Source organism: Loxodonta africana, chromosome 25, assembly GCF_030014295.1.
Source record: "Loxodonta africana isolate mLoxAfr1 chromosome 25, mLoxAfr1.hap2, whole genome shotgun sequence".
NCBI lineage: Eukaryota > Metazoa > Chordata > Mammalia > Proboscidea > Elephantidae > Loxodonta > Loxodonta africana.
The window spans coordinates 60,226,090-60,251,346 of NC_087366.1; the positions used below are offsets into that span (position 1 = coordinate 60,226,090).

At 39.6% G+C, this 25,257-nt stretch overlaps 1 protein-coding gene across 2 annotated transcripts in view; it reads left to right on the top strand.

Moving 5' to 3' along the window:
* The window catches only part of ESRRG (estrogen related receptor gamma), a 244,082-nt gene that overhangs the window by 209,757 nt on the left and 9,068 nt on the right, over positions 1-25,257 (top strand). For both annotated transcript variants that reach the window (XM_010599408.3, XM_023538694.2), the window contains one exon: positions 11,953-12,222. In XM_010599408.3, the coding sequence (XP_010597710.1) occupies positions 11,953-12,222 (270 nt within the window). The remainder of the gene's footprint in view (positions 1-11,952; positions 12,223-25,257) is intronic.

The window sequence follows — 25,257 nt, forward strand, 5'->3', positions numbered from 1 at the left end:
AAAATCAGATTGGGATGGATCCAGCAGCTCTCTTTTCCTTTGAATTGTTTCTTTGCACTACTCCTGTAAATTAAAATGTGTATTTTTTAAATCTACCGTAGCTTATTCTTCGTGTAACCAGTGTGCAGAATGGGCTTTTAGATTTTTCGATATGAGAATGTTATGTTGGGTCCCATACAACGGAATCAAACATGGTTAAGTTGCTATGTATACATTTCTTTTAATTGTTGTGTGTTCCCAAGAGAAGCAGTTCACCTAAAAAAAAAAAAAAAGTTATTAAATTTCAATTGTGGGCAAGTCACAAAAATGCATTTTTAAAAATGTTAAATATGTTATTGGTTCAGAAACATGGTTAAGAAAAGCAAGCATTAGAAATTATAAAAGAAAATTTAAAATGCCAATAATTTTTTGATGTTGTAGTTGTTAAAAAATTATGGTCGTGACTATTTCTTCAACAGTTCCACACAGTATTAGAGGAACGTCTATCTCTTGCTGCAGCATCTAGCAAATGACAAATTTTATTAATAAAATGTTACTTTGTTTATAGAACTTTGCACAGTGAAAAAGCACATATTTGACCCTAAAACTTACTTAGCAAAATTCATCTTGTGTATCTCCCCTCGTCTCTATTTTAAATGAAAAATTTTGTTTTTCAACAAACATAATTTGCCCATCGGTCCAGACTTTCAGGAAAGTGTGTACAATAAAATGGAAAAGCAAGTTCACGCCAGAACAATGGGAACCTCCTACCTCACTTAAGAAACTAAATTTTTGGCTCCCTGCCCGATTTCCTCAAGGTCCTATCTGATTCTTCTTAGACTTGACAAGCTCTTGCTTTGCTTGCCCGGAGTATTTGCATACTCCTGTCTGCAGCTACGCTTGTTGCTATAGCAAGTGAAAGGGGTTCCTCTTCAACATTATTATGTGAGAACAGATATGCAAACCAGTTTGATAAACCTGAAACATGTCTAAATGGCATTTAAATTACATTAACACCTACTTGTATAGACACAGTGGAGGGTCAGGACAGACAAGTGCCATCTTCGCTGCCGTTTGTAAATGTCTAATTTGCTGCTTTAAAATGAGGAAGGCACCTTACTCAGGGCGCTGCTCTGTGGCTGCAGTGGGGCAGACACTTCTGACAAGTGAGTATTACTTAGTGAGAAGCCATTGTTCTGAAACAGAGTGAGAAGGAGATGCCCTAAGAAAGCATTTGATTGCCTTGCCTTCTGTTGGCTGCTTGTGTTTCCAGAAGAGGAAAACTGTAATGATATAAGTTCAGAATTCTTCAATCTGCTTGTCTTTTTTTTTAAGTGTGAAAAGTGCCTTAATGAGCAGGTTTTTTTTGGGGGGGGGGGCTTTAAAACAAACAAACAACCCAAAAAAAAAACAGATTTGGAATCTCTTAAGAATTGTTAAAAAAAAAAAAAAAAGGAAAGAAGTAGGCATATGCATTTTTATTCCTGCAAGTAGAAAGAAGCAGTGAACACTTGTTTTCATTCCCATCTTGATCAGATTGAGAGTTCAGAGCCCTGAGATCCCAGCTAGAGAGAATGAATGTATACATTGTCAAAATAACAGCACAAACAGGATCAAGTAGAGAAATTAACTACAGACACTTGTAAATAATAATAATAAAAAAAGTCATTGGGCCGTTATCACTAAATCTGTTGTGAACAGGTATTTTGTAAATACAAGAGAAAGCAGTTAGGGCATAAGTTGAAAATGCCAACTTCAATTACAAATTAGAGGGAACTGGATGAGGTTGAGAAATTTAGGAAGGACAGTTTAAGTGGCTCCAAAGAAATTCTCATATTCTGTATGGTCACTTATAAGCTAAGAATGTTACATATAATTGGTGCCTTAATAAAATGTATTGAATTAATGATAAAAACATTAGGGAACTTTTTTTGTTGCGCTCAGATTTTGGGGTTTCAGCAAAAAAAAAAACCCAAACCTGCTGCCATCGAATAGATTCTGAGTCATCTCACCATATATGATGGAGTAGAATTTCCCCATAGGGTTTCCAAGGCTGTAATATTTACAGGACCAGATCGCGAAGTCTTTTTTCCTGCGGAGCAACTGGTGGGTTCAAACCACTGATCTTTTGGTTAGCAACTGTGCTACCAGGGTTCCTTCGGAGCAGGGGGGTGAAAAACAAAAACCCAAACCCATTTGAGTCGAGTCTATTCCAACTCATAGTGACCCTGAAGGACAGAGTAGAGCTCCCCACTAGGGTTTCCAAGGAGCAGCTGGTGGATTCGAACCACTGTTCTTTTGGTTAGTAGCCAAGCTCTTAACCACTGTGCCACCAGGCTCCTTTTGAAGCATAGTGGGGACTAATTTCATCCCTAATCTTCCATTTTTTGAAGCCATTCAATAAACTGCAAAGGAATTCTTTATTCATTCTTTTTGCACGTATTTATCGAGTACCTACTGTGTGGCAGGCACTGATGGACGTGCTGGAGACACAGCAAGGGAACGAGGCGGAGGAGGTCTCCACATGTAGAAGCTCACACAGCATGGCAAACCACTAGGAGAAGAATACAGATATACCTATCATCAGCGAACGATCACATCTACTTCCTCACTTCCACTGCCACTCATACCCTGATCTGCATCTCTTGCTTATGTTTTTACTTTCAGCTCCTCTTTTATATTTCACTACTTACAAGTGGGTATCCACCTCTGGATGCTACGCAAGAACAACGATAATGGCCATAGGTATGGAAAGGAGGGGGTGCCTTTGAGAAAGATTCCGAAAATTGAACAAGAAAGACTTGGTGGTAGATCAGTGAAGGGCTAGGAGTGGTAGCTGGTGGACAGTGGTGTGATTAATCTGGACAAGAAAGGCATGGAGCTGCAGGTTTTGGTGTTGGCGTTGGGAAAAAGAGCTCACTTTTCAACATGTCAGCCCATCCACAGAAGAGCTACTTGGGGAGGTTTTTTTTTTTTTTTCCTTTCCAGGTAACGTGGCAGACAAAGGAGACAGGGACCAAACTGTGAGAGAAATTCCATATCGTGGTAGGGAATTTCAGTTTTATTCTGTTGGGGGACGTGGAAGCCATGAAAGCATTTTGATCAGTAGACAGCATACTTAAATTTTATAAGTAAAAGATTGTTTATATATCCACAGGTAGGATGGAAGAGTGAAATACCAGAGTTGAGGATTTTGGTAAGGGGACAGTTAAAAATATTCCAAAAGAGATGGTGAAGGAGTAAGCCAAAACTGTGGAGGGGATAAAGGAGGGGGAGTGATGGATATATTTAAGAGGATATGTACAATCAAACACCAGTCTTGCCTCCTCTTGATTATTGCTTGTGCCACTCTAATCTGCTTTCACTGGACTGCAAACTCTTAGAGGGCAGGGATTGTATGTACATATCTGTATATTTTAATGGTACTGAGCATGGTGCTTCACTTACAATAAACCAAACCAAATCCATTGCCATCCATCAGTTCCAATGGATGAATTAATATCAGTTGATTTGAATTTCATTATGGTGGAACCATTGGGAACCTAATAATTTAGGGCTAGAACAAACCTTTGGGAACACCTTTCCCCCCTTCTCATTTTACAGATGAGAAAGCAGGAACCAGAGAAGTTGAGTCATTCCTCAGAGTCACACAGTTACTCGTCGGCAGAGGCGGCGCCCAATTCTAGGTCTTCTTACTCAGAGCCGGTGATCTTTGTCTGGGGTGCACACTGCTACCCATGTAACCTTGTGCTTCATGAAAGTGGTTTTCAGTTTGTTACCCTGGGTCAGAGAGTGTTAGAATGAGAACAGCCTCCAGACATTTCTAGTTCACATCTCACATTTGCCAGATGAGGTCCGCTATGGGCCCAAGTTAACACTATTGGTTGTGGCACAGGTGGGACTAGAATCTAGATCTCAAACCCAAAGTCATGTCTGCACACTAACCCCCTCGCTCATGTATTGTTATTAGGTGCCGTCTAGTCAGTTCTGACTCATAGCGACGCTATATACAACAGAACGAAACACTGCCCAGTCCTGCACCATCCTCACAATCATTGCTGTATTTGAGTCCATTGTTGCAGCCTCTGCAGTCCATCTCATTGAGGGCCTTCCTCTTTTTCACTGACCCTCTACCAAGCATGATGTCCTTCTCCAGGAACTGCCCCACCCCCTCGCCCCCATAACATGTCCAAAGTACATAAGACATAGTCTCTCCATCCTTGCTTCCAAGAAACATTGTGGCTGCACTTCTTCACTCCTGTAGCATCCCTCAGTGGCAGTTAACCCTTATCTCTTGGGGATTTGACATTAAATGTTTTTCACAAATTCGTTAAGTGTCTGTGGAAACGTCTGTCAGCCTTAGAGATTCCCAACGTTCAAGATAGTTTCCGTATGTCTTTGTTTTGGAGGCTTGATATTTAAATAAAGTATTTTACCAAATTTGATGCAGACTCTTCAGGAATTTCCTGAAGAAGGTGGTGCCCACATATCTGATGCCCAGCTTGGACTGGTTTTCTTGGACAACTGGCCTGTACTTTTCAGCATCCTATGACATTTTTTGACTTAGTTCTACCAGTGACTGGGGAGAGTAAGCCAAGTTCAAGCACCAGTTCTTTTTCTTTCACATCAGGCCTGTGCCTTCAAAACAGTACTTTTTCTCCACTCAGTATCTATCTAGTCCCAAAGTGAGACTGAATAGGCCCTCTCATAAGTTTTTGTTTGTTTGTTTGAGAGTTCGAAATAATATGACACTGCCTTGCTTTTTTCAAACTGATCTCAGCCACATCAAAAAGGTGAGCTTTCCAGGAAGAACTCTATTGTTTTCAACTAGTACAACATACAGGTTGTAGGAAATAAAAGCCATTAGATTTCCATCTACTAAGGCAGCTCAGCCCATACTTGCCTCCATGTCCCCAATGATTTTTTTCTTTTTTCTTGGCTTAGATGAAAGGACAGAAGAAGTAAAGTTGAAGCCAAGTAGAGGGAGTTGGGGAAAAGCTGAGGCAAAGATGTCAGATCCTCTCTAGTCATTGAGAAGTGGCTTCCAAAGAAGGACTGTGCATGTGGGCTCCATGTAGACTTTCTCTGTATTCGTATGTTCCATCTACCCGCCCTGTCTCCAATCCTTTGTTTCAAAGTATGTTGACTATCAATTGTTAAAAAACCACTCACTCACAGGAAAAAAAAAAAAAAAAAAACCTTGTCATTTTGAGACTTTCTTGTGTTGTCACTGTGAATATGTTTCTTTAGCTGCTGTTATACTTTTTATTTTTCTAGCAAGCTGGCCTGGGGAGCAAGAAACAATTGCTAAAGAAAGCATTGCACCGGTGCCATGGGAATATTTTCATTTTTGTGCCCATGAGTGCACTCATTGTAAACTCGTTTGGCTGTTTGCGTAATCCGCACAAGGGGTCAGTGGTCAGTTACACCTGTAAGCTCAGTCAACAGTGATAATTCCACCTGCACTGGTAGATGTTACCTTTACGATTCCACTCTCCTTCTTTGGTTTGTCACAACTCCCCAGATTATTTCCTAAATTTTACGGAAGGTGCTCAGCTCTGCCATATGGATATAAAGTAATTTTTAAATCTGAGTCCTGCCTCTCAGACTTTGTGAATATGCATTTGTCCAAGTGAAATCACTGCTTTAAAATGATAGTTTCATAAGATTTAGATAAAGCCTATTTGAAGTATATAAACAGATTTCTTATGGAATCAACAAATGTTCAAACACATGATCAAATCAGGAAGAAAGGAAGCTATTCCCCATTTCACCAGTTATTCTGACAATTCACTTAGCCAGTTGTGACTGAATCTAAATTGTTGAAATCTGCCTTATGGTCCTGGTGGTGCAAGTGGTTAAGCGTTTGGCTGTTAACCAAAAGGTCAGCAGTTTGAATCCACCAGCCGCTCCTTGGAAACCCTATGGGGCAGTTCTAGTCCTTTCTGTGGGGTCACTATGAGTTGGAATTGATGCAATAACAATGGGTTTGATTTTGCTTTGCCTCATAATGAGCCTAAAGAATAGAGACTCAAACAGTAGCACTGTAGATATTGTATCTAAACTACTAAAGTGGGATACCAAACCCAAAACCAAACCCGTTCCCATTGAGTCAATTCTGACTCGTAACAACCCTATGGGACAGAGTGGAACTGCCCCGTAGGGTTTCCAAGGAGCGGCTGGTGAATTTGAACTGCTGACCTTTTGGCTAGCAGCCAATCTCTTCATCCTTTTTCAAGAAGATTTCTAAATGAAGTGCTTCTGATAGCGCCACGTAATGATCCAGCTCTCACTTCAGCAGTTGACCATCTGTAGCTGCTTAACTCCAGCCCCAAGTGAGTGCCAGTTCATGAAGTCCATTTTTACACAAAGAAGGGAAAAAGGCCTTAAGAAATATATGCAGTAAAAAAAATGTACCCAGAAGGCTTAGAGCTGTGTGTTTTGTGTATCATAGAACAACTGATAGGCCTGCCGATCTCCGAAAAAGAATGACGGACTTAACAATACTGAGTTTGTCTCTAGCAAGCGTTATGCATTTGCTGGTTCTAGGGCCAAATCTAAGTGCCACTGCTATTCTTTTCTTCCTTATTCCTGTCGCTATTAAGGGTGTTTGTGTAGGAAAGAAAGGATCGAGCCTGTGCTCAGCCCGCTCCTCTCAGTGCTCTGCGTCTGTGACCTCAGTGAGTCGTTACGGCGTAATTACAGTTCTAGCATGATATGCTGTTTGTTGAGGGGCATCAATTTTTAGTGGAACAGAGAAACTACAGTTCAAAACCTGTAAGCAGGCAAATCAATGCCATGATTAACTGATATTAAAAGACACCCTGAAGATTTAAAATGCTTGCTCTCTGGTTCAGGGGAGCAGCAGAGAAGAAAGTGCCTAGCAGGGGTTAAACCCAGATGCCTGCGCTGCAGCCTATTTCTGTCAACACTCCGTGCAGGAAATAAACATTTATGCTTTCTGAAATGAGAGTGTAGTTTTGAAGGCTAGCCGTCAGATATTTTTTGCCCTTCACACTTTCAAATGCTTAGTCTTTTTTGTAAGTTGACTGCAAAGTGCATCAGTTTACCAGGCTGAAAAAAAAAAGGGGGCTTGACAGGTGCCCGCGGCACCAGTGTCAATCTCCTATGTTTCCAGAAGAAGATGGTAAGAGGGTTGGCACAAACCATGCTTTCTTCAAGCCTGTTACCTCAGGGGTACCTGCCTCTTGAGAAGCTTTTCAATCCTTTCAAATGATGTTATTCCCAGCTGTCATCTGGTTTATTTGGAGCACACTGCATTGCAGATAAACACGCTATTTAACCGCGGGTCAAGGTGGAGAGTTATTCTGCTCGCAGAATGCCTAAGATACATTAAATGGCACTGACTCCAGGACGGAGGTGAAGAGGGATCAGAGTTGTCAGTGATACACATGGAACAGTCTGTGGCTGGGGAAGGAAAAACTGTGCCGTGGCAACAGTGTATTTTCAAAAGCTGTAATACGGCTGAACATTAAAACTATAACCCGCCACACACCAAAGATTAAGATCCTGGGCTGGACAAACCATGAAGTTCAAGCAATACGACTGCAAAGCATATTTTATGTCACTTGGGAAAGAGGTTTCCCTACAGAGAAAGCTAGATGTTATAGATGGCAAGGACCTCTAACGTGTGGCCTGGTACTTATACAACACATTAAGTGCTGTGAAAAAGCACAAACAGGTAATTACCAGTTTGATACAAGTGCCTGTGCACCCAGTGAGCAACCAGGCTTTTAGAGAATTCCTTAGACTCGGCTTATTAAGACATGCATTTTCATTTAGGCCTTGGCCATTTGAGTTTTTCTACTATGCTCAGGTTTCTTGATAAAAATATTATTTAATCCGTTTGTCATTATAGATGTGATATATAGTTAGCACTCCAAAAGAACAGGTGGAAGAATTATGGAATCAAAATACCTTCTCAATTTATTCACCTGCTGTCTTAGTTATCTAGTGCTGCTATAACAGAAATACCAGAAGTGGATGGCTTTAATAAACAGAAATTTATTCTCTCACAGTTTAGGAGGCCAGAAGTCTAAATTTAGGGTACCAGCTCCAGGGGAAGGCTCTCTCTCTCTGTTGGCTTTGAGGGAAAGTTCTTGTCATCAGTGTTCCCTGGTTGAGGAGCTTCTCAGCCCAGGGACCCCAGGTCCAAAAGATGTGCTTTTCTCCTGGCTCTTGTTTCTTGGTGGTATGAAGTCCCCATGTCTCTCTGCTCGCTTCTTTGTTTTATATCTCAAAATATATTGTCTTCAGATGCACCCTAATCTTATAGATGGAGCCCTGCCCTGTTAACATAACTGCTACTAATCCCACCACATTAACATTACAGAGATAGGATTTACAACACATAAGAAAATCACATCAGATGACAAAATGGTGGACAATCACACAATACTAGGAATTGTGGCCTAGCCAAGTTGACCGATATTTTTGGGGAACACAGATCAATCCATGACACCTGCCTTAGTGAACAGGTGTGCACAATGGCCCCATAATAAGTCTGTCTAACTGCTACTCAAGGAGCCCTGGTGGCACTACAGTTAAGGGCTCAGCTGCTAACTGAAAGGTTAGTGGTTCAAACCTACAGGGTGATCTGCTCCCATAAAGGTTACAGCCTAGAAAACCCAATGGGGCAGTTCTGCTCTGTCACATGGGGTCGTTATGAGTTGGAATCAACTGACCACACCCAACAACCACTACCACCGCTGGTGCATTGGGCAGGAGATCTCTTTGTGTTAGACACCAGATCTCAGAGGTCGTTAGTAAAGGATTAAATTCTCGAAACCAATTTTTAAACCAAGAAGAGATAAAAGTCTAGACTTTTACTGTATTTTGTAAAGCATTGATGGTCCTTTTTCTTATGGTTTTTGCAAAAATTACCCTTCCTTTAATCATTCAAATAGACTTGAGGCTATCAGGAAAACTTGTCAAAAACTTCTGTGCTATATCCATCACCCCGCACTCTCCGACCAAAAAAAAAGAAAAAAATGAGAATGTTTTCCCTGCCTTTGCCTTCTTGTACTTTAATTGACAGCAAAAGGAAAAAGAGAGTCGGAGTTGCAAGGATATACACACATACACACAAACCCATTGACAGGGAAGACACAAATTGTAGGCTCAACCTAAAAAATGGAATTTTATTGCTTTTTGCTTAATTAAACCCCAAAGAAATGTGTGAAACGTTGTCATGGCTGAAAAAGTGTGAATTTGTAAATCACAGGGACAAAGCGGGCCCTGTGCAACTTTCAAGTCGGTGCGCGCAAATGTCGATAGAGCGCCTTCTCCATCATCAGCACTAAATTCACATTGATGCCTCTTTTCTTCTCCGTATTGATCCCTCCATGAGAACGTAGATTTGTATCTGTTAATTAATGCGTCCTGAAACAGCGTTTGTATTAATCAGGCAGATAAGAAAAATTGGATGCCTGCACCCTCCTGACAACCGTAAAAGTGCTGGCCCTGATAAAATCGTGGATGGACCTCAATAAAAAAGTTCCTCCTTCCACTCAATAAACTAATCATCCTGCTTTTAATTATTCGGCAGAAAGATGTGTGGAGATTGGAGAATGTGTAAATCTATTTACTAACAGCAGTGTCTGGGAGGGAGAATAGGGCTGTCAAGGGAAGCGCTTCAGGCTACACGCTCTGTCCATCTGCTGCGGCAGAAAAACTGCTGCTTGAGAGTGAAAAGAAGCCAGAGAACCACGGAGATTTCAAAGGCCCCATTTCTTCTTGCTCAGAACTTTCCAGATGATGATTTATTTTTTTCATCTGTTTAATTTACAAAAGAACCTCTTAGTCTCTGTCTCTCTCTCTTTTTTTTTTTTTTTTTTTTTTGAGTTAGGTGTTTGGATTTGCATTGCCTCTTCCTTTTTGGAAGACAGTAGGAAAAAGAACAGTCTGGGTTTTTTTGTGGGTGCAACATTCCCAAAACCAAAAGCCAAAACGACGCAGGTTAGATAGGTAATCACTTCTGTATCCCTGTTTAAAATGTTATCACTTGCTCTGTCACTTGTGATTAGGCATTTGTTCATTTCACCAAAAACAGCAATTCAAAAAAAAGAAAAGACATAGGCAGCCAGTCCAGAAGAATCCCTGTTAAGTAACATGTAAGCGGCTTGATAAACAATGAAGGATGCTTTACCCTGCCCTCAGACTCCCGCTAAGAAAAGCTCGACTAATCCCTTTTGATGATTTTATTAAGCACTTATAGTTATTGTTGCCAAAACAGCAAACCACTAGGTTTCACCAACAGGACAGGAAATTATTTTCTCGTCCACACTGTGCTGTAGTTTTAGTATTGTGTGGGGTATGAGTAGTTTGCTATGAATACAAAGAACAACAGTGGCCATAAGCAGGGGTCTAAGAAGGTGGTCTAAGAAGGTGGGGTAGGCAGTGGATATTAGAGATATTATGATTTGGGCAATGGGGTCTAGAATAAAGAGAGTACAGTTAGGTTCCTGAAATTGCATTATTAAAATTTCTCTGCACTTCTGTAGAATTGCCGTCCTGGTGGCAGGACCTAAAATTATGGGACCATTACCCTCAGAAATGATGGGGGTGGGTCATCACCCTTGGAATTCCTGGATATACCCTCGAAAATGGAAGAGAAGTTTTAAGAAACATTTCTTTTTAGGACTCTTGGGGAAAACATCAGGCTGATAATGAGATATCTGCACTGACTTCTTTTTAGAATCTAGGTCTGGTCACTCTGACATATAAATATATTAGATCTTTATCCTAAGTCGGTTTAATTATACTACTTTCTCCTTCCCTATTGAGCAAGGGTTTCTTTAAAAAAATTTTTTTTTTACTCTATTCTCTCAAGCTCAGAAGGGTTTAAGCTTGCGTGTGTGAATGCAGTCCGATTTGCAGTAATATTTCAGACAAAATAATATATAATATAGCTACAGTTATAGAATGCATTTTAGTATTTAGGTAGGTATTATTTTATACTTCCTAAATGCAAAAATTGAGGTACAATTACATCGTCTTGCTCAAGGCGAAACATCCAGTAGTAGCTCAGTGGAGCCAATATTTACCTTCAGGATCTGGCTCAGTTCACCTTCTTTCCCCTAAACTCCATTCCATCCATATTTAACGGTATAAATAACCATGTTCATAACCAGAATAAGAACCCCTCGTGGCAGTTCAAACCCACTCAGCAATTTCCCAGGTCAAAGACCCGGCGTCCTGCTTCTGTAAATATTAACAGCCTAGGAAATCCTGTGTGGGAATTCTAGTCTATCACACAGGGTCACTGAGTTGAATTGACTCTAAGACACCTAACAACAACAACAATAACAAGAATGAATTGTGGCTTTTCTATTTGGTAGGAAGGGCTGGGCTGTTAAATAGTCCACTTTATTTTATACCAATAATCACTGTTTTTAAAAAGGCATTCAAGTTTTAATATCGGTGGGGCCAAAGATATCCAATTAAGATGGCTCTCTTGGTTGTAAGGACAGCCATCACTCACTGTTGCTTGCGATGCTGACAGAAAATGTTTCCAAATTGCACCTCTCTGTTGGCCTAAGTGATATTCCTTGGTTTTCAACTTTCGTTTACTTTTATATCATTCAACAATTGTAGTTTTTATAGATGAGGTCCTTGAAAATCTGGCTTCCTGTAAGACATTTATAAAGACTTCAGCCAGAATAATTTTAAAATTACATGGTGTCTTCTTCTCCAATGAAAGACAAAACTACTTCTCTGTTATTTTCCCCTCAGGCGTAGCTCTACAACCTATAGAGAACACCAACAGATTGAAGCTGGTTTGTGACTTGACTTTGCCATTTGCAAAGTGGCTGGTGGAAACTTTAAGAGCTTCTAATCAAAGCTTAGCATAATTTTGAGCACTGATGCAGAAGCCAGAGACCATGTGAAACTAATACTGCATTATGAAATTATGGCTTTGAAGTAACTTGATCTGCCCATCTTCCCATGCAGGCTTCTCCACCCTGTCCCTGGCGGACCAGATGAGTCTTCTGCAGAGTGCTTGGATGGAAATTTTGATCCTTGGTGTCGTATACCGATCCCTTTCCTTCGAGGATGAACTTGTCTATGCAGATGATTATATAATGGATGAAGACCAGTCCAAATTAGCAGGCCTTCTCGACCTAAATAATGCTATCCTGCAGCTGGTAAAGAAATACAAGAGCATGAAGCTGGAGAAAGAAGAATTTGTCACCCTCAAAGCTATAGCTCTTGCTAATTCAGGTTGGCATATTGACATCGTCGTTGTTACATATTTTAACATGTCAGTTTTACCCCTTCCTTTAACTGTTTCTTCAGGGATTTGCTAGACCCGGTTTGTAAATTCTGTAAGAGTCAGCAAAATTATAATCATTTTAGCTTTCTCGTGAAAAGTGAGAAGAGAAATAAACGTAACGGGAATTATTTTTATTTTACTTGCTTGTTGGAAGCTGTGAAACTTTTACCGCCTAATACATTTACTAGCTTGGACCATAGCAAAGCAGAACCTCTTGTCAGAGGAGAATTAATAGATATTCTCGGGACACAATGAAGCTGCCATTGTGTTTTATGCACAAGTCAGAATCAGTGAGAACTATGAATACACAACAAACATTTTCTCCCCTCCAAGAAGCTAATTGTGCAGTTGGGAAAATATATTTAGTGCTATTGTTAATTTTGGTTATCAAAGGAGGCTCTGTTTTCTCACCTTCTAGAATTCTCTAGAAGTAAATTTTTGCTGGAGGAGTAGTTCTCTCAAAGGCGCTACGTATGCACCAAAGGTTAAGAATTATGGGAATAAATTTTCTTTACGTTTGAACTGCCGCGTGCTAAAATAGGGAGCAACCTGTAATAAGTAAAAATCGTTGATGCTTTGTTGTTTTCCCTTTGTGCCTCTCCTAATGCTTTGTTGTGGTCTTAAGTCTCTTTTAGCATTTGCATAAAGTTCAGGATAGATCCCTCCTTAATGACATGCCGATCATTAGATACCTGCGTGTCAATAACATGCTCTGATGCTGTGTACCATTGACAGTCACACCGTGCCCCTCCATCTGCTTTTGTTTTGACCCTATCTTTGAACTTTATCTTGGTTGCCGGCCAGTAGTTTTCCCTTTAATTACAAGAAGGAAACTGTCAATAAAATCTGTTAAATGGGATGCAATGAGTGGCTTGAATGGGCGGACGACTATTTGTTCAAATTCTGCAGCATTCAAGGTATTGACAGTTTGTTTTCTGGGGCCATATGTGACGATCAATCTCAGGCTGGGCTCAGCCGCGCTGAAAAATGAAAAACCAGATTGCTTCTGCTTACTTGTGGATGACGACTTTGTGATGTGGAGCGGACCTGGTGAGATGAGACCTACTGCCCAAATTGCCCCCATGAGAGCCAGGGGCGCGTGACTGTTTTTAGAAATAATTTTTAATTGATTTTGTAATTAACAGTTCATCTACAATATTGATGCGTGAATCCTTGGACTGATAGGAGGGAAATTGTTTTCTACAATGAAGTCGTACTTTCCTATTTGTCTTCATAATGGAGTTTAGCATTTCCTGCTAAATGGGAACGTAACCCCACTATACCACTCACCCCTCTTTCACTCCTCTGTGTGAGATATGATTACTTAGGAAAATGGCATTGTTGTTACAAACTTTGAAGAATCCCTCCTCCTGCTCGCTAGAAGATCAAAGTGGGACATGGGATGGAATTTTTCTTAAGAGTTTATTAGTTGGCATGAACTTCACGTGGTAGCAAGCTCTCATTGTTAGATAAAAGATTTTGCTGCCATACTTTTGGGAAGATTTTTTGTTTGGTGCTCCTAAAGTGATTCTAATTTAAAACATTTATAGCAGCCAGGTATCAGGTTAAGTATTTTTAAATACAGCAAGTATGTCTTATGTCTTGTACTTTATGTTCGAAATTGCGTTTAAAATTCATTAACTAATCCTAAATGCTGAGTAATGCTAAAATTTTATCAAAACTTTTTAGCTGTTAGCTGTAAACTTTGTGAATATGTATTGTAATTCTGACCACCTGCTCTAATTTGTAGCAGCATTTCTGCCTTTGTTGTTTAGAAGTATAATCATTAATGTTTTTGATATGTAAATATTTAAGCCCACATACCCTGCTGTTTAGGGAAGGAAATGACCTATTTTAGAGCAGTGACTGGTGATTATAAAATATTTAAAGAAGGAGTTAGTTTGTTTTTCTTGTTGCAAGCCAGAAATGGTTAATAAGCCCTCCCTTTTTCTCTTATCATAGTTTGGAGTTGAGTGGCATTGCTTCTTCATGGAAAAATTCTCCATGTCACAAAATTGCCTGCAAGTGATTCTGACATTCTTTTAGACTCTCAACACCAAAAAATTGTTTTAATTAAATACCAGTCCATACTAAAGGAGAAATGAGTAAGTAGTGTAAGGACTGTGTTAATCTCTAAGTTATGCCACCTCTCTTATGCTATATAAACATGGCCTTCTCTCACTCACCCAATCCCAGGCCCTACCGTCCGAACTTGGAATAAACCGCACAGACAGTCATATTCTTTGATATTGTCAGTGTGGTGTTGTAGTATCCCATCTTATCAGCCATTATTTGGAGGACAGCAATAAAGCTACCAATCCAGCCTTGCTTAGACCCAGTGTAAGTTTCTCAAACTGCTCATAAACACATCGATATGAAAATATTTTAATGTTCATAAATACCCTAAAAAGTTCCTGGGTGCTTTTTTAATATTTAAGGATTTCACATTAACGTAGGTGGCTTTTTGTACAAAAAAATCTATCTTCCTGTCATTTATATAGGTATATTAGCTTTCCCTGTATGGCTGTAGCTGTTAACAGCCATTGTCTCATTTATCTAAATTATCAGTTTACTTTAAACATCTGTCTTTATTCAATAATTATAAATGTTGTGCTTATGCTTGGGAAATAGGAAATTGGCTTCCTGATAGTGGCTGTCATATTTTCGGTAGCTCTGTTTCTGTCATATGTGACTGCAGGAATACTTACAAAACCAGAACAGGACTGGGAGTGCATCCCCCATCATCACGTGTATAACCAAAGAAACAAGGCACCATGGACTGATTCCGCAAATCTCACATTCAAATATCTGAAAGCCTTTCTTGGACTATTGCGAATAGTGCTGCAGTGAACGTTGGTGTGCAAGTCCCTGTTTGAGTCCGTGCTTTCGAGTCCTTTGGGCATATACGTAGGAATGGAATTGTTAGGTACTTCTATGTTTAGCTTTTTGAGGAACTACCGCACTGTTTTCCACAGCGGTTATAGCTGTTTGCATTCCTACCAGCGCTGGGTAAAGTCTCCAGTTTCCTCACATCTTTGCCAACATTCGTTATTTTCTGGGGTATTTTTTTTGTTTGTTTATTTGTTTTTATCTTAGCCATCTCAGTGAAAGTGAAATGGTATCTCATTGTGCTTTTGATTTGCGTCTCTCTGACAGCTAATGACTCTGAGCACCTTTTTTTTTTTTTAAATTTTTATTGTGCTTTAAGTGGAAGTTTACAAGTCAGTCTCTCATACAAAACCTTATATACACCTTGCTATATACTCCTAGTTGCTCTCCGCCTAATGAGACAGCACATTCCTTCTCTCCACCCTGTGTTTCTGTGTCCATTCAGCCAGTTTCTGTCCCCCTTGGCCTTCACATTTCCCCTCCAGACAGGAGCTGCCCACATAGTCTCATGTGTCTGCTTGATCAACTCACCAGTATCATTTTCTGTCTTGTAGTCCAGTCCAATCCCTGTCTGAAGAGTTGGTGTTGAGAATGGTTCCTGTCTTGGGCTAACAGAAGGTCTGGGGACCATGACCTCTGGGGTCCTTCTGGTCTCAGTCAGACCGTTAAGTCTTTTTACTAGAATTTGGGGTCTGCATCCCACTGCTCTCCTGCTCCTTCGGGATTCTCTGTTGTGCTCCTGGTCATGGCAGTCATCGGTTGTAGCTGGGCACCATCTAGTTCTTCTGGTCTCAGGCTGATGTAGTCACTGGTTTGTGGCCCATCCTGACTCTTGGGCTCGTACTTACCTTGTGTCTTTGGTGTTCTTCATTCTCCTTTGCTCCAGGTGGGTTGAGACCAATTGATGCATCTTAGATGGCCGCTTGCTAGTGTTTAAGACCCCAGATGCCACTTTCCAAAATGGGATGCAGAATATTTTCTTAATAGTTTTTATTATGCCAATTGACCTAGATGTCCTCTGAAACCATGGTCCCCAAGCCCCCGCCCCTGCTACTCTGGCCTTTGAAGCATTCGGTTTATTCAGGAAACTTCTTTGCTTTTGGTTTAGTCCAGTAGTGCTGACCTCTCCTGTATTGTGTGTTCTCCATCCCTTCACCTAAATTAGTTCTTGTCTAATTAGTGAATCTCCCTCTCCCTCCCTCCCTCCTCGTAACCATCAAAGAATATTTTCTTCTCTGTTTAAACTATTTCTCCAGTTCTTATAATAGTGGTCTCGTACAATATTTGTCCTTTTGCAACTGACTAATTTCACTCAGCATAATGCTTTCCAGGTTCCTCCATGTTATGAAATGTTTCACAGATGCATTGTTCTTTATCGATGTGTAGCATTCCATTGTGTGAATATACCATAATTTATCCATTCATCCGTTGATGGGCACTTTGGTTGCTTCCATCATTTTGCTATATTGTAAACAGTGCTGCAGTGAACATGGGTGTGCATATATCTGTTCATGTAAAGGCTCTTACTTCTCTACGATATACTCCAAGGAGTGGGATTGGTAGATGATATGGTAGTTCTATTTCTAGCTTTTTAAGGAAGCACCAAATTGACTTCCAAAGTGATTGTACCATTTTACATTCCCACCAGCAGTGTATTAAGTGTTCCAGTCTCTCCACAACCTCTCCAACATTTATTATTCTGTGTTTTTTTAATTAATGCCGGCCTTGTTTTTTTTTTTTTTTTTTGTTGGAGTGAGGTGGAATCTCATTGTAGTTTTGATCTGCGTTTCTCTAATGGCTAATGAATGTGAGCATTTCCCCATGTATCTCTTAGCTACCTGAATGTCTTCTTGAGTGAAATGTCCGTTCATATTCTTTGCCCATTTTTTAATTGGGTTATTTGTCTTTCTGTTGTTGAGTTTTTGCAGTAATGTGTAGATTTTAGAGATCAGCTGCTGATTAGAGATGTCACAGCTAAAAACTTTTTCCCAATCTGTAGGTAATCTTTTTACTCTTTTGGTGAAGTCTTTGGATGAGTATAGATTTTTGACTTTTAGGAGCTCCCAGTTATCTAATTTCTCTTTTGCTGTTTTTGCAGTTCTGGTAATGTTTTGTATACCGTTTATGCCATGTATTAGGGCTCCTAGCATTGTTCCTATTTTCTCTTCCATGAACTTTATCATTTTAGATTTTATATTTAGGTCTTTGATCCATTTTGAGTTGGTTTTTGTGCATGGTATGAGGTATGGGCCTTGCTTCATTTTTTTGCAGATGGATATCCAGTTATGCTAGCATCATTTGTTAAAGAGACTGTCTTTTCTGCATTTAACAGACTTTGGGCCTTTGTCAAATATCAGTTGCTCATATGTGGATGGATTTATGTCTGGATTCTCATTTCTGTTCTTTTACCAGTACCAGGCTGTTTTGACTACTGTGGTTGTATAATATGTTCTAAAGTCAGGTAGTGTGAGTCCCCCCACTTTGTTCTTCTTTTTCAGTAATGCGTTACTTATCCAGGGCCTCTTTCCCTTCCATTAGAAGTTGGTATTTGTTTCGCCGTCTCATTAAAAAATGTCACTGGTATTTGGATCGGGATTGCATTGTATTTATAGATCGCTCTGGGCAGAATAGACATTTTTACAATTTTGAGTCTTCCTATCCATGAGCAAGGTATGTTTTTCCACTTATGAAGGTCTCTTTTGGTTTCTTGCAGGAGTGTCTCGCAGATTTCTTTGTATAGGTCTTTTACAACTCTGGTGAGATTTATTCCTAAGTACTTTATCTTCTTAGGGGCTATTGTAAATGATGTTGATTTGGTGATTTCCTCCCCATTGCTCTCTTTGTTGATGCAGAGGAATCTAACTGATTTATGTATGTTTATCTTGTGCCCTGAACCTCTACTGAACTCTTCTATTAGTTTCAGTAGTTTTCTTAAGGATTTTTTACATTTTTCTGTGTATAAGATCATGTCATCTGCAAACAAAGATACTTTTACTTCTTCTTTGCCAATTTGGATGCCCTTTATTTCTTTATCTAGCCTTATAGCTCTGGCTAGGACCTCCAGCACAGTGTTGAATAAGAGTGGTGATAAAGGGCATCCTTGTCTGGTTCCTGTTCTCAGTGGTAATGGTTTCATTCTCTCTCCATTTAGGATGATGTTGGCTGTTGGCTTTGTATAAATGCCCTGTATAACGTTTAGGAATTTTCCTTCTGTTCCTATTTTGCGGAGAGTTTTTATCATGAATGGGTGTTAGACTTTGTCAGATGCCTTTTCTGTATCAATTGATAAGATCATGTGGTTCCTGTCTTTTGTTTTATTTATGTGGTGGATTACATTGGTTGTTTTTCTAATGTTGAACCATCTTTGCAAACCTGGTATGAATCCCATTTGGTCATGGTGAATTATTTTTTTTAATATGTTTAATTCTATTGGCTAGAATTTTGTTGAGGGTTTTTGTGTCTAAGTTCATGAGGGATATTGGCCTGTAATTTTCTTTTTTGTGGAGTCTTTACCTGGTTTTGTATCAGGGTTATGCTGGCTTCATCGAATGAGTTTGGGAGTATTCCATCCTTTTCTATGATGCTGAGCAACTTTTTATGTGTTTGGTGGCCATTTGAATGTCCTGTTTTGTGAAATGTCTGTTCAGATCTTTTGCCCATTTTATGATTGGGTTATTTGTCTTTTTGTTGTTAAATTGTCAAAGTTTTGTATATGTTTTGATTATTGGATTTTTGTCAAATACCTAAATGCCCATCAATAGATGAATGGATAAACAAAATGTGGTACATATATATAATGAAATACTAGTCAGCCAGTAGGAGAAATGAAATCTTCATACATGCTACAATATAGATGGAGCTAGAGGACATTATGCTGAGTGAAATAAGTCAATCGCAAAGGACAAATATTATATGACCTCACTTATATAAAAAGACAAGAAAACGCAAATGTATATTGAGACCAAAGTTTATTAGTGGTTACCAGGGGTAGGAGTGAAGGGGAAAAGGGGGTGGGGGGGATGGACAGTGATAGAAATATTGCATTGATTAAGGGTAGGGTTTCAAAGCCAATTATTGTAATTGCTGTCAATAAGTTGTACACTTGTAAAAACTTGAATTGGCAAAAGTGTGATAAATATATTTACAACAATGGAAAAAAAAAAAAAGGAGCAGCTGCTGAGGCTGCTTGTGTACAAACAAAAAGCTTCCTGTGATTTGGTTACTTGATTGGAGGCTTTGGGGTCATGGTTTCATGGGACATCCCAGTTAATTGGCCTAATAACATTTTTAGTGTTTCTATTCTACCTCCTAGTTGGTTGCATAGTGCCTGGGGTCTGAAAAGCTTGCAAATGGCCACCCAACGCACAACAATTGGTCTCTACTCACCTGGAGCCACAGAGGAAGAAGGAGAGTCAGGAATAGAAGGAGGATATGGAACACGTGGCTAACTGCCTCCATGAACAACTTCCTCCTTTGCCATGAGACCAGAACTTGATGGTACCTGGCTACCATTACTGAACATTTTGATAAAAGATTCCATACAAAAATCCTGATCAAAAGTGGGAAAATTCCGAACAGAATTTCAAATTCTCATGGACTCCACACTTCCTGGAGCCATGAAGGTTGAGTGAACCCCTGAAATAATCTTTAAACCTTAAATCAAAAATATCCCCCGAAGTCTTCTTGAAACCATAGTTTAGTTTAGCTAGTAAAAAAACGTCCTTCTTGAGCATTGTGCTTTTTTAAGGACTATCTATATGGGATCAAATTGACAACAGCAACTTGAAAGGTTAGATATGAGCCTTAGGGGGCAGTAAGTTTATGTTAAAGGGGGAGGAAATGCTCAGAAGAGGAGGGTGAGGAGGGTTGCACACCTTGGGGAATGTAATCAGTTCCGCTGAATGATACGTGTAGAAACAGTTGAATTGGCGTATGCTTTGATTTTTTTTTTTTTTTTGATGTGTATGGAGCCCTGGTGGAGCAGTGGTTAAGTGTTCAGCTGCTAATCAAAAGGTCGGCAGTTCAAATCCACCAGTCACTCCTTGGAAACCCTATCAGGCAGTTCTTCTCTGTCCTGTAGGGTCATTGCGAGTCAGAATCGACTTGACAACAACGGGTTGGAAGGTTCTCATGTGTACACTAAGCGGTTAGACTGATCTCTAGAATTCTTTCCATTTTGGAAATTCTCAATAGTTCTATAATTATTTTGTGGGAGGCCTGTGATGAGGTGCTCGGCTGCTAACTGAAAGGTCAGCGGATTGAAGATATGGCAGTCTGCTTCCGTAAAGATTACAGCGTTGGGAACCTTATGGGGCAGTTCTACTCTGTGCTATAGCATCAGTGTGAGTCAGAATCGACTCAGTGGCAATGTTTTTGTTTTTATTTTTATCATGTTTTAAGTGAAAGTTTGCAGTGCAAATTCGTTTCTTATTCAAAAATTTATACACAAATTGTTTTGTGATGTTGGTTGCAATCCCTGCAATGTGTCAGCACTCTCCCCCTTTCCCTTTCTAGCCTGGGTTCCCAGAGTCCGTTCATCCAGTTTTCCTTTCTCTTCTGCGTTCTCATCCTTGCTTTAGGGCAGGTGTTGCCCTTTGGTCTCAGATACTTGCTTGAACTAGGAATCACATTCCTCACATGTGTTGTTTGTTTTATAGGCCTGTCTAATCTTTGGCTAAAAGATGGACTTCCCAAGTGGTTTCCGTTCTGAGTTATCAGGGTGTTCCGGGGGCCATAGTCTTGGGGATTCCTCCAGTCTCTGTCAGACCAGTAAGTCTGGGCTTTATTTGTGCATTTGAATTTTCTTGTACATTTTTATCCCACTGTGTCTGGAAACTTCTATCGTCAGAACGGCCAGTGGTAGTAGCTGGGCACCGTCTAGTTTTTCTGGGCTCAGGCTGGTGGAGGCTGTGGTTCATGTGATCCATTAGTCCCTTGGACTAATATTTTCCTTGTGTCTTTGGTTTTCTTCATTCTCCTTTGCTGCAAACATGTTGGGACCAACTGATGTATTTTAGACGGCCATTTGCAAGCTTTTAAGACCCCAGACACTACTCACCAAAGTAGGATGTAGAACATTTTCTTTATGAGCTACGTTATACCAATTGACCTAGATGGCCCCCGAGACCACGGCCCCTAGCCCCAGCAATTCAGTGTCTCAAAGTGTTTGGATGTGTCTAGGAGGCTTCTGTGGCTTTGCCTTGGTCAAGTTGTGCTGACTTCCCGTGTATTGTGTGTTTTCTTTCCCTTAACGCTTGTTTACTATCTAGTTAGTAATTTCTCTTCCCCACCGCTCCCCTCCCTCATAACTATAAAAGATTGGTTTATTTTGTTTCTGTGTGTAAACCTTATCTTGGGTTTTTATAATAATGGTCTCATAAACAATATTTGTTGTTTTTGTGATTGACTTATTTCACTCAGCATAATGTGGGTCTTTTTAATAATTACTGTTATCTATTTATTGGAGAATATAGTGAAGTATCGCTATAAGCATTTTGGGTATGATTATATCATAGGATTCTTTTCTCTGATTGGTTATATTGACTTTTATGTCTAAGAGTTTGAAACTATTGTCATCAGCCCCAAGGTAACACGTTCGTTTTTATACACCGGAAGGTTAAAAACAGTTTAAGATTATGAACTATTTTTATCCTGATTATTCTCTTTTGCCCAAGTCAACAAGAATTCACAGCAGCCTAGCTGTCCCTCACATCGCAACCATTGTTGCCTGACCTCACCCAAAACTTGTAACCATGTGAGCCCAAGAGATTCAAGAATAAGCAGAATCTTCATGCTTAAAGGCAAGTTTTCTGTTTTATTTCTACGCAGTATTTCTAGAATAACAGCATCTTTTGATGGAAAGTGGTAGTTTACATCTTGGTCATCATTTTTAAATCACAAGTGATTATAACCGCGTCGTGAGGGTAACAAGTATCCTATATTGACTTTTATAATCATTGCGTCTTTGTGTTTCTTTATGATTTTATCACTAAACAGCTGTCCTTAGGCTTAGTCTCACCCATTTACCCAAAAAAAAAAATTTCTTACGGCTTTATTTTTTTAATCTCCTCTAATCTACAAGTTCCTCCCCTATTTTCATCATCTTACAGTTTGGTCTGTAGAGTTTACCACAGCCCAGATTTTCCAGGCTGCATACCGTTAAAGAAGCTCGTCATGCTTCTCTGCTTTTTTCACTTCCTGCAAATTGGCAGCTGGCTCCAGAGGCTCAATCAGATTCGGGTTCTATCCCCACAGTACCTATAGATGGTGTGTTGTTCACCGGGAGGCACAAAATGTCTGGGCATCTCCCCTTTTGTGATGCTAGCAGTGTTGCTCATTGTCTAAACCCAGTAATCACTGGGTGCTGCAAAACGGTGATTTGTAAACTTATCATTTCTTATCATTCAAGTCTATGAAAGTAGTGCTTTCTCTCATCTCTTATTTGGTTACCAGTGGTACAATTTGTACAGCAAAAGGAAGAGAAATGGTTCATTGTTTCTCTTTATTTACCAATTTTCAAGATAAAGAATCGGGGTTCCATCTTAATTTAAAGGTAACCAATTAGCATGTTGTTTTAATGTAATTATAAACTCATGTATTGCAATTACTGTCTTTTTTGAAGCTCAAGTCATTCCATTTTTTGGTCAGTGGAAACACCTTCAGGTAGGTTTCTGGAATCTTTTTGACTGACCCAGTATCGTAAATATATGCTTGTATCTGGTATGCCGATATGTTCCAGACTCATTCTTAAATATTTCCTGGTCAGGGCCTAGAATCAGAACAGAGTCTGTGTGCTAGAGGTGCTCACTGCCGGATTACGGGGTTGGTCATTCTTTCTCTTCAGTGGGCAGAGCTCGGACCTCCCCGCCCCCCACACACAGGCACACACAAGAATTCTGACTATCTGTGCGTGTATTTTTAAGTGTGCTTCATGAGTCAATACAAATACCGTTAATTCAAATTCAGTACTATAGATTTTTATTGTTGGTTCTTGTCTTTATTTATTTAACCTCTTTAACATTACTTCCAAATCTACTTTCTTCCACACTGAGAATTCTGATTTCCAAGAACACAGACGACGGTAGAATATCCCATCCTTATATACTTTAACCTACGTTACACATAATAGAGTCTCAAAATAACAAGATTAGTATACTACTACTACAAAAATTATCATTGAAAATAGTTAAAAAAATTTTTTTGTTCATATTCTCTCCATTGTCCCCACATTTTATAGTTGTTCTGTATTGATGTGATTAAATACAGTATTCTCTTCCTTTCACCCTCACTTAAGTCTAGTTCTGAGAATAACTAAATATTTTATATTCACCACTAGTTCTTATATCAGAATTTCTCTAGGCGCTTGGTTGTCTGAAGCTGATTCTCTCATCACTTCTTCAGGAGGGGCTCATGGGAACAATATTCCCTGAGTTTTGAATATCGATAACTTGAAAGTCAGTTTTGCTGAGTATAAAATTATCAACTCCCACTTTCTCCCCTTGAGGATCTTAAATCCATTACTTCAATTTCTTCTAACATAGAGCATTGCTATTTAAAAGCTTGATGATAATCTCATCAAGAAATCCTTAGAAATCCTGTCTTTTCCCTAGATTCACCAAAAAAAAAAAAATTTTTTTTTCTTCTTTAAACCCAGAAATTTAAATAGGGTGTATTTTTGTGTTCGTGATTCTGGGTCAATATCCTCAGACATGTATTCTTTCAATATGAAGTTTCAGTTTGTTTGTTTTTTTTCCAGGTTTTTTGAATTATGGATTTTAGTATGTGTTTTATGCTCTGGTCTTGCTTTCTTTTTTTCTGTATCTTCTTTGCCTGTCTTTAATACTTGCTACTTTCACCTGAATTCTTCTTTAATCTCTTTATATAGTTGGTTTTTTATGATTTTTTTTAATTTTCCGTTTTTAATCTTCTCTCAAGAAATTTTCTGTTGTGTTTATTTGCTCTTGTGGTCATTCTAGTTTAGCTTTATTCTCTAGAAACATATTTTCTAATTCCTTCCTGAGTTCTGTTACTTCATTTTTTTTTTTAAGTTCTTCTAGTTTGACTTTATGTTTGTCTTTAATGTGTTTTATCTTTATTGTGAGAAGCCCTGGTGACTCAGTGTTTAAGTGGCCGGCTGCTGACTGAAAGGTTGGTAGTTCGAATCCACCAGCCCACACTCCTTGGGAGAAAGATGTGACAGTTTGCTTCCGTAAAGATCACAGCCTTGGAGACCCTATGGCGCAATTCTCCTCTGCCTATAGGGTCGCTATGAGTCAGAATCAACTCAATGGCAACAGGTTTTGTTTTATTTTTCTTTATTGTCTTTTAGTCCATTTTGAAATAGAAGGTTATAATTTTGAGCAGTTCTATGGGAATGACTTTCTGGCATGTTTATTGTCCATGGGGATTGTATTCCTTATTCTTTTTTTTTTTTAAATATTAACTTTTTATGGATTCGGACCTCAATGCTCGTTGTTTCTTTTTACATGACATTAGTTTTCCTAAATAAGGAGGCATAGTTCAGGGGGGTGTCTAATATCACAGAATTCCTGTGTCTGTTGTTTATATGGTGGTTTGCTTGTTGAGATTTTCATTCTCCATTTTTATCTGGGCTTTCTCTTTCCTTCACCTCCAGCTTGCCTATCATGCTCTATTTTGATTTTATTCCTAACAGTTTCTCCTGGATCTGAAGCTGTCCTCTGAAAGGACCCTTGTTGAGTCAGCTCTGAGAGTACGGGTGTTCCATCTCCTGCATTCCTTATGTGAGGGCTCCTTGCATTAAGCCACTGCAGAGTGGACAAGACCCTGCCCAGATTCATCTGCTGTTCTCACATTAGCCGCAACCCGCCCCCCGCCCCCGCTTTCTGGTGAATATCTGGTGGCTGTATTGAAGTTCTCCCGTTCCCAGGTCCTTCCTTCACAGACTCCACGCTTCCCTCACGTAGATGCCAGTGCCGTCCAGGCCTGTGGCTGTTGGGGATTCTTGGGGAGCCCTTATCGCCTCCTTTTGTTGTAAATGTTGTCCATGGGATTTTAGTTTTACCATTTAGTTGTTGTGTGTGATCTTTTTATGTACAGATTTGAAGAGAATAAAA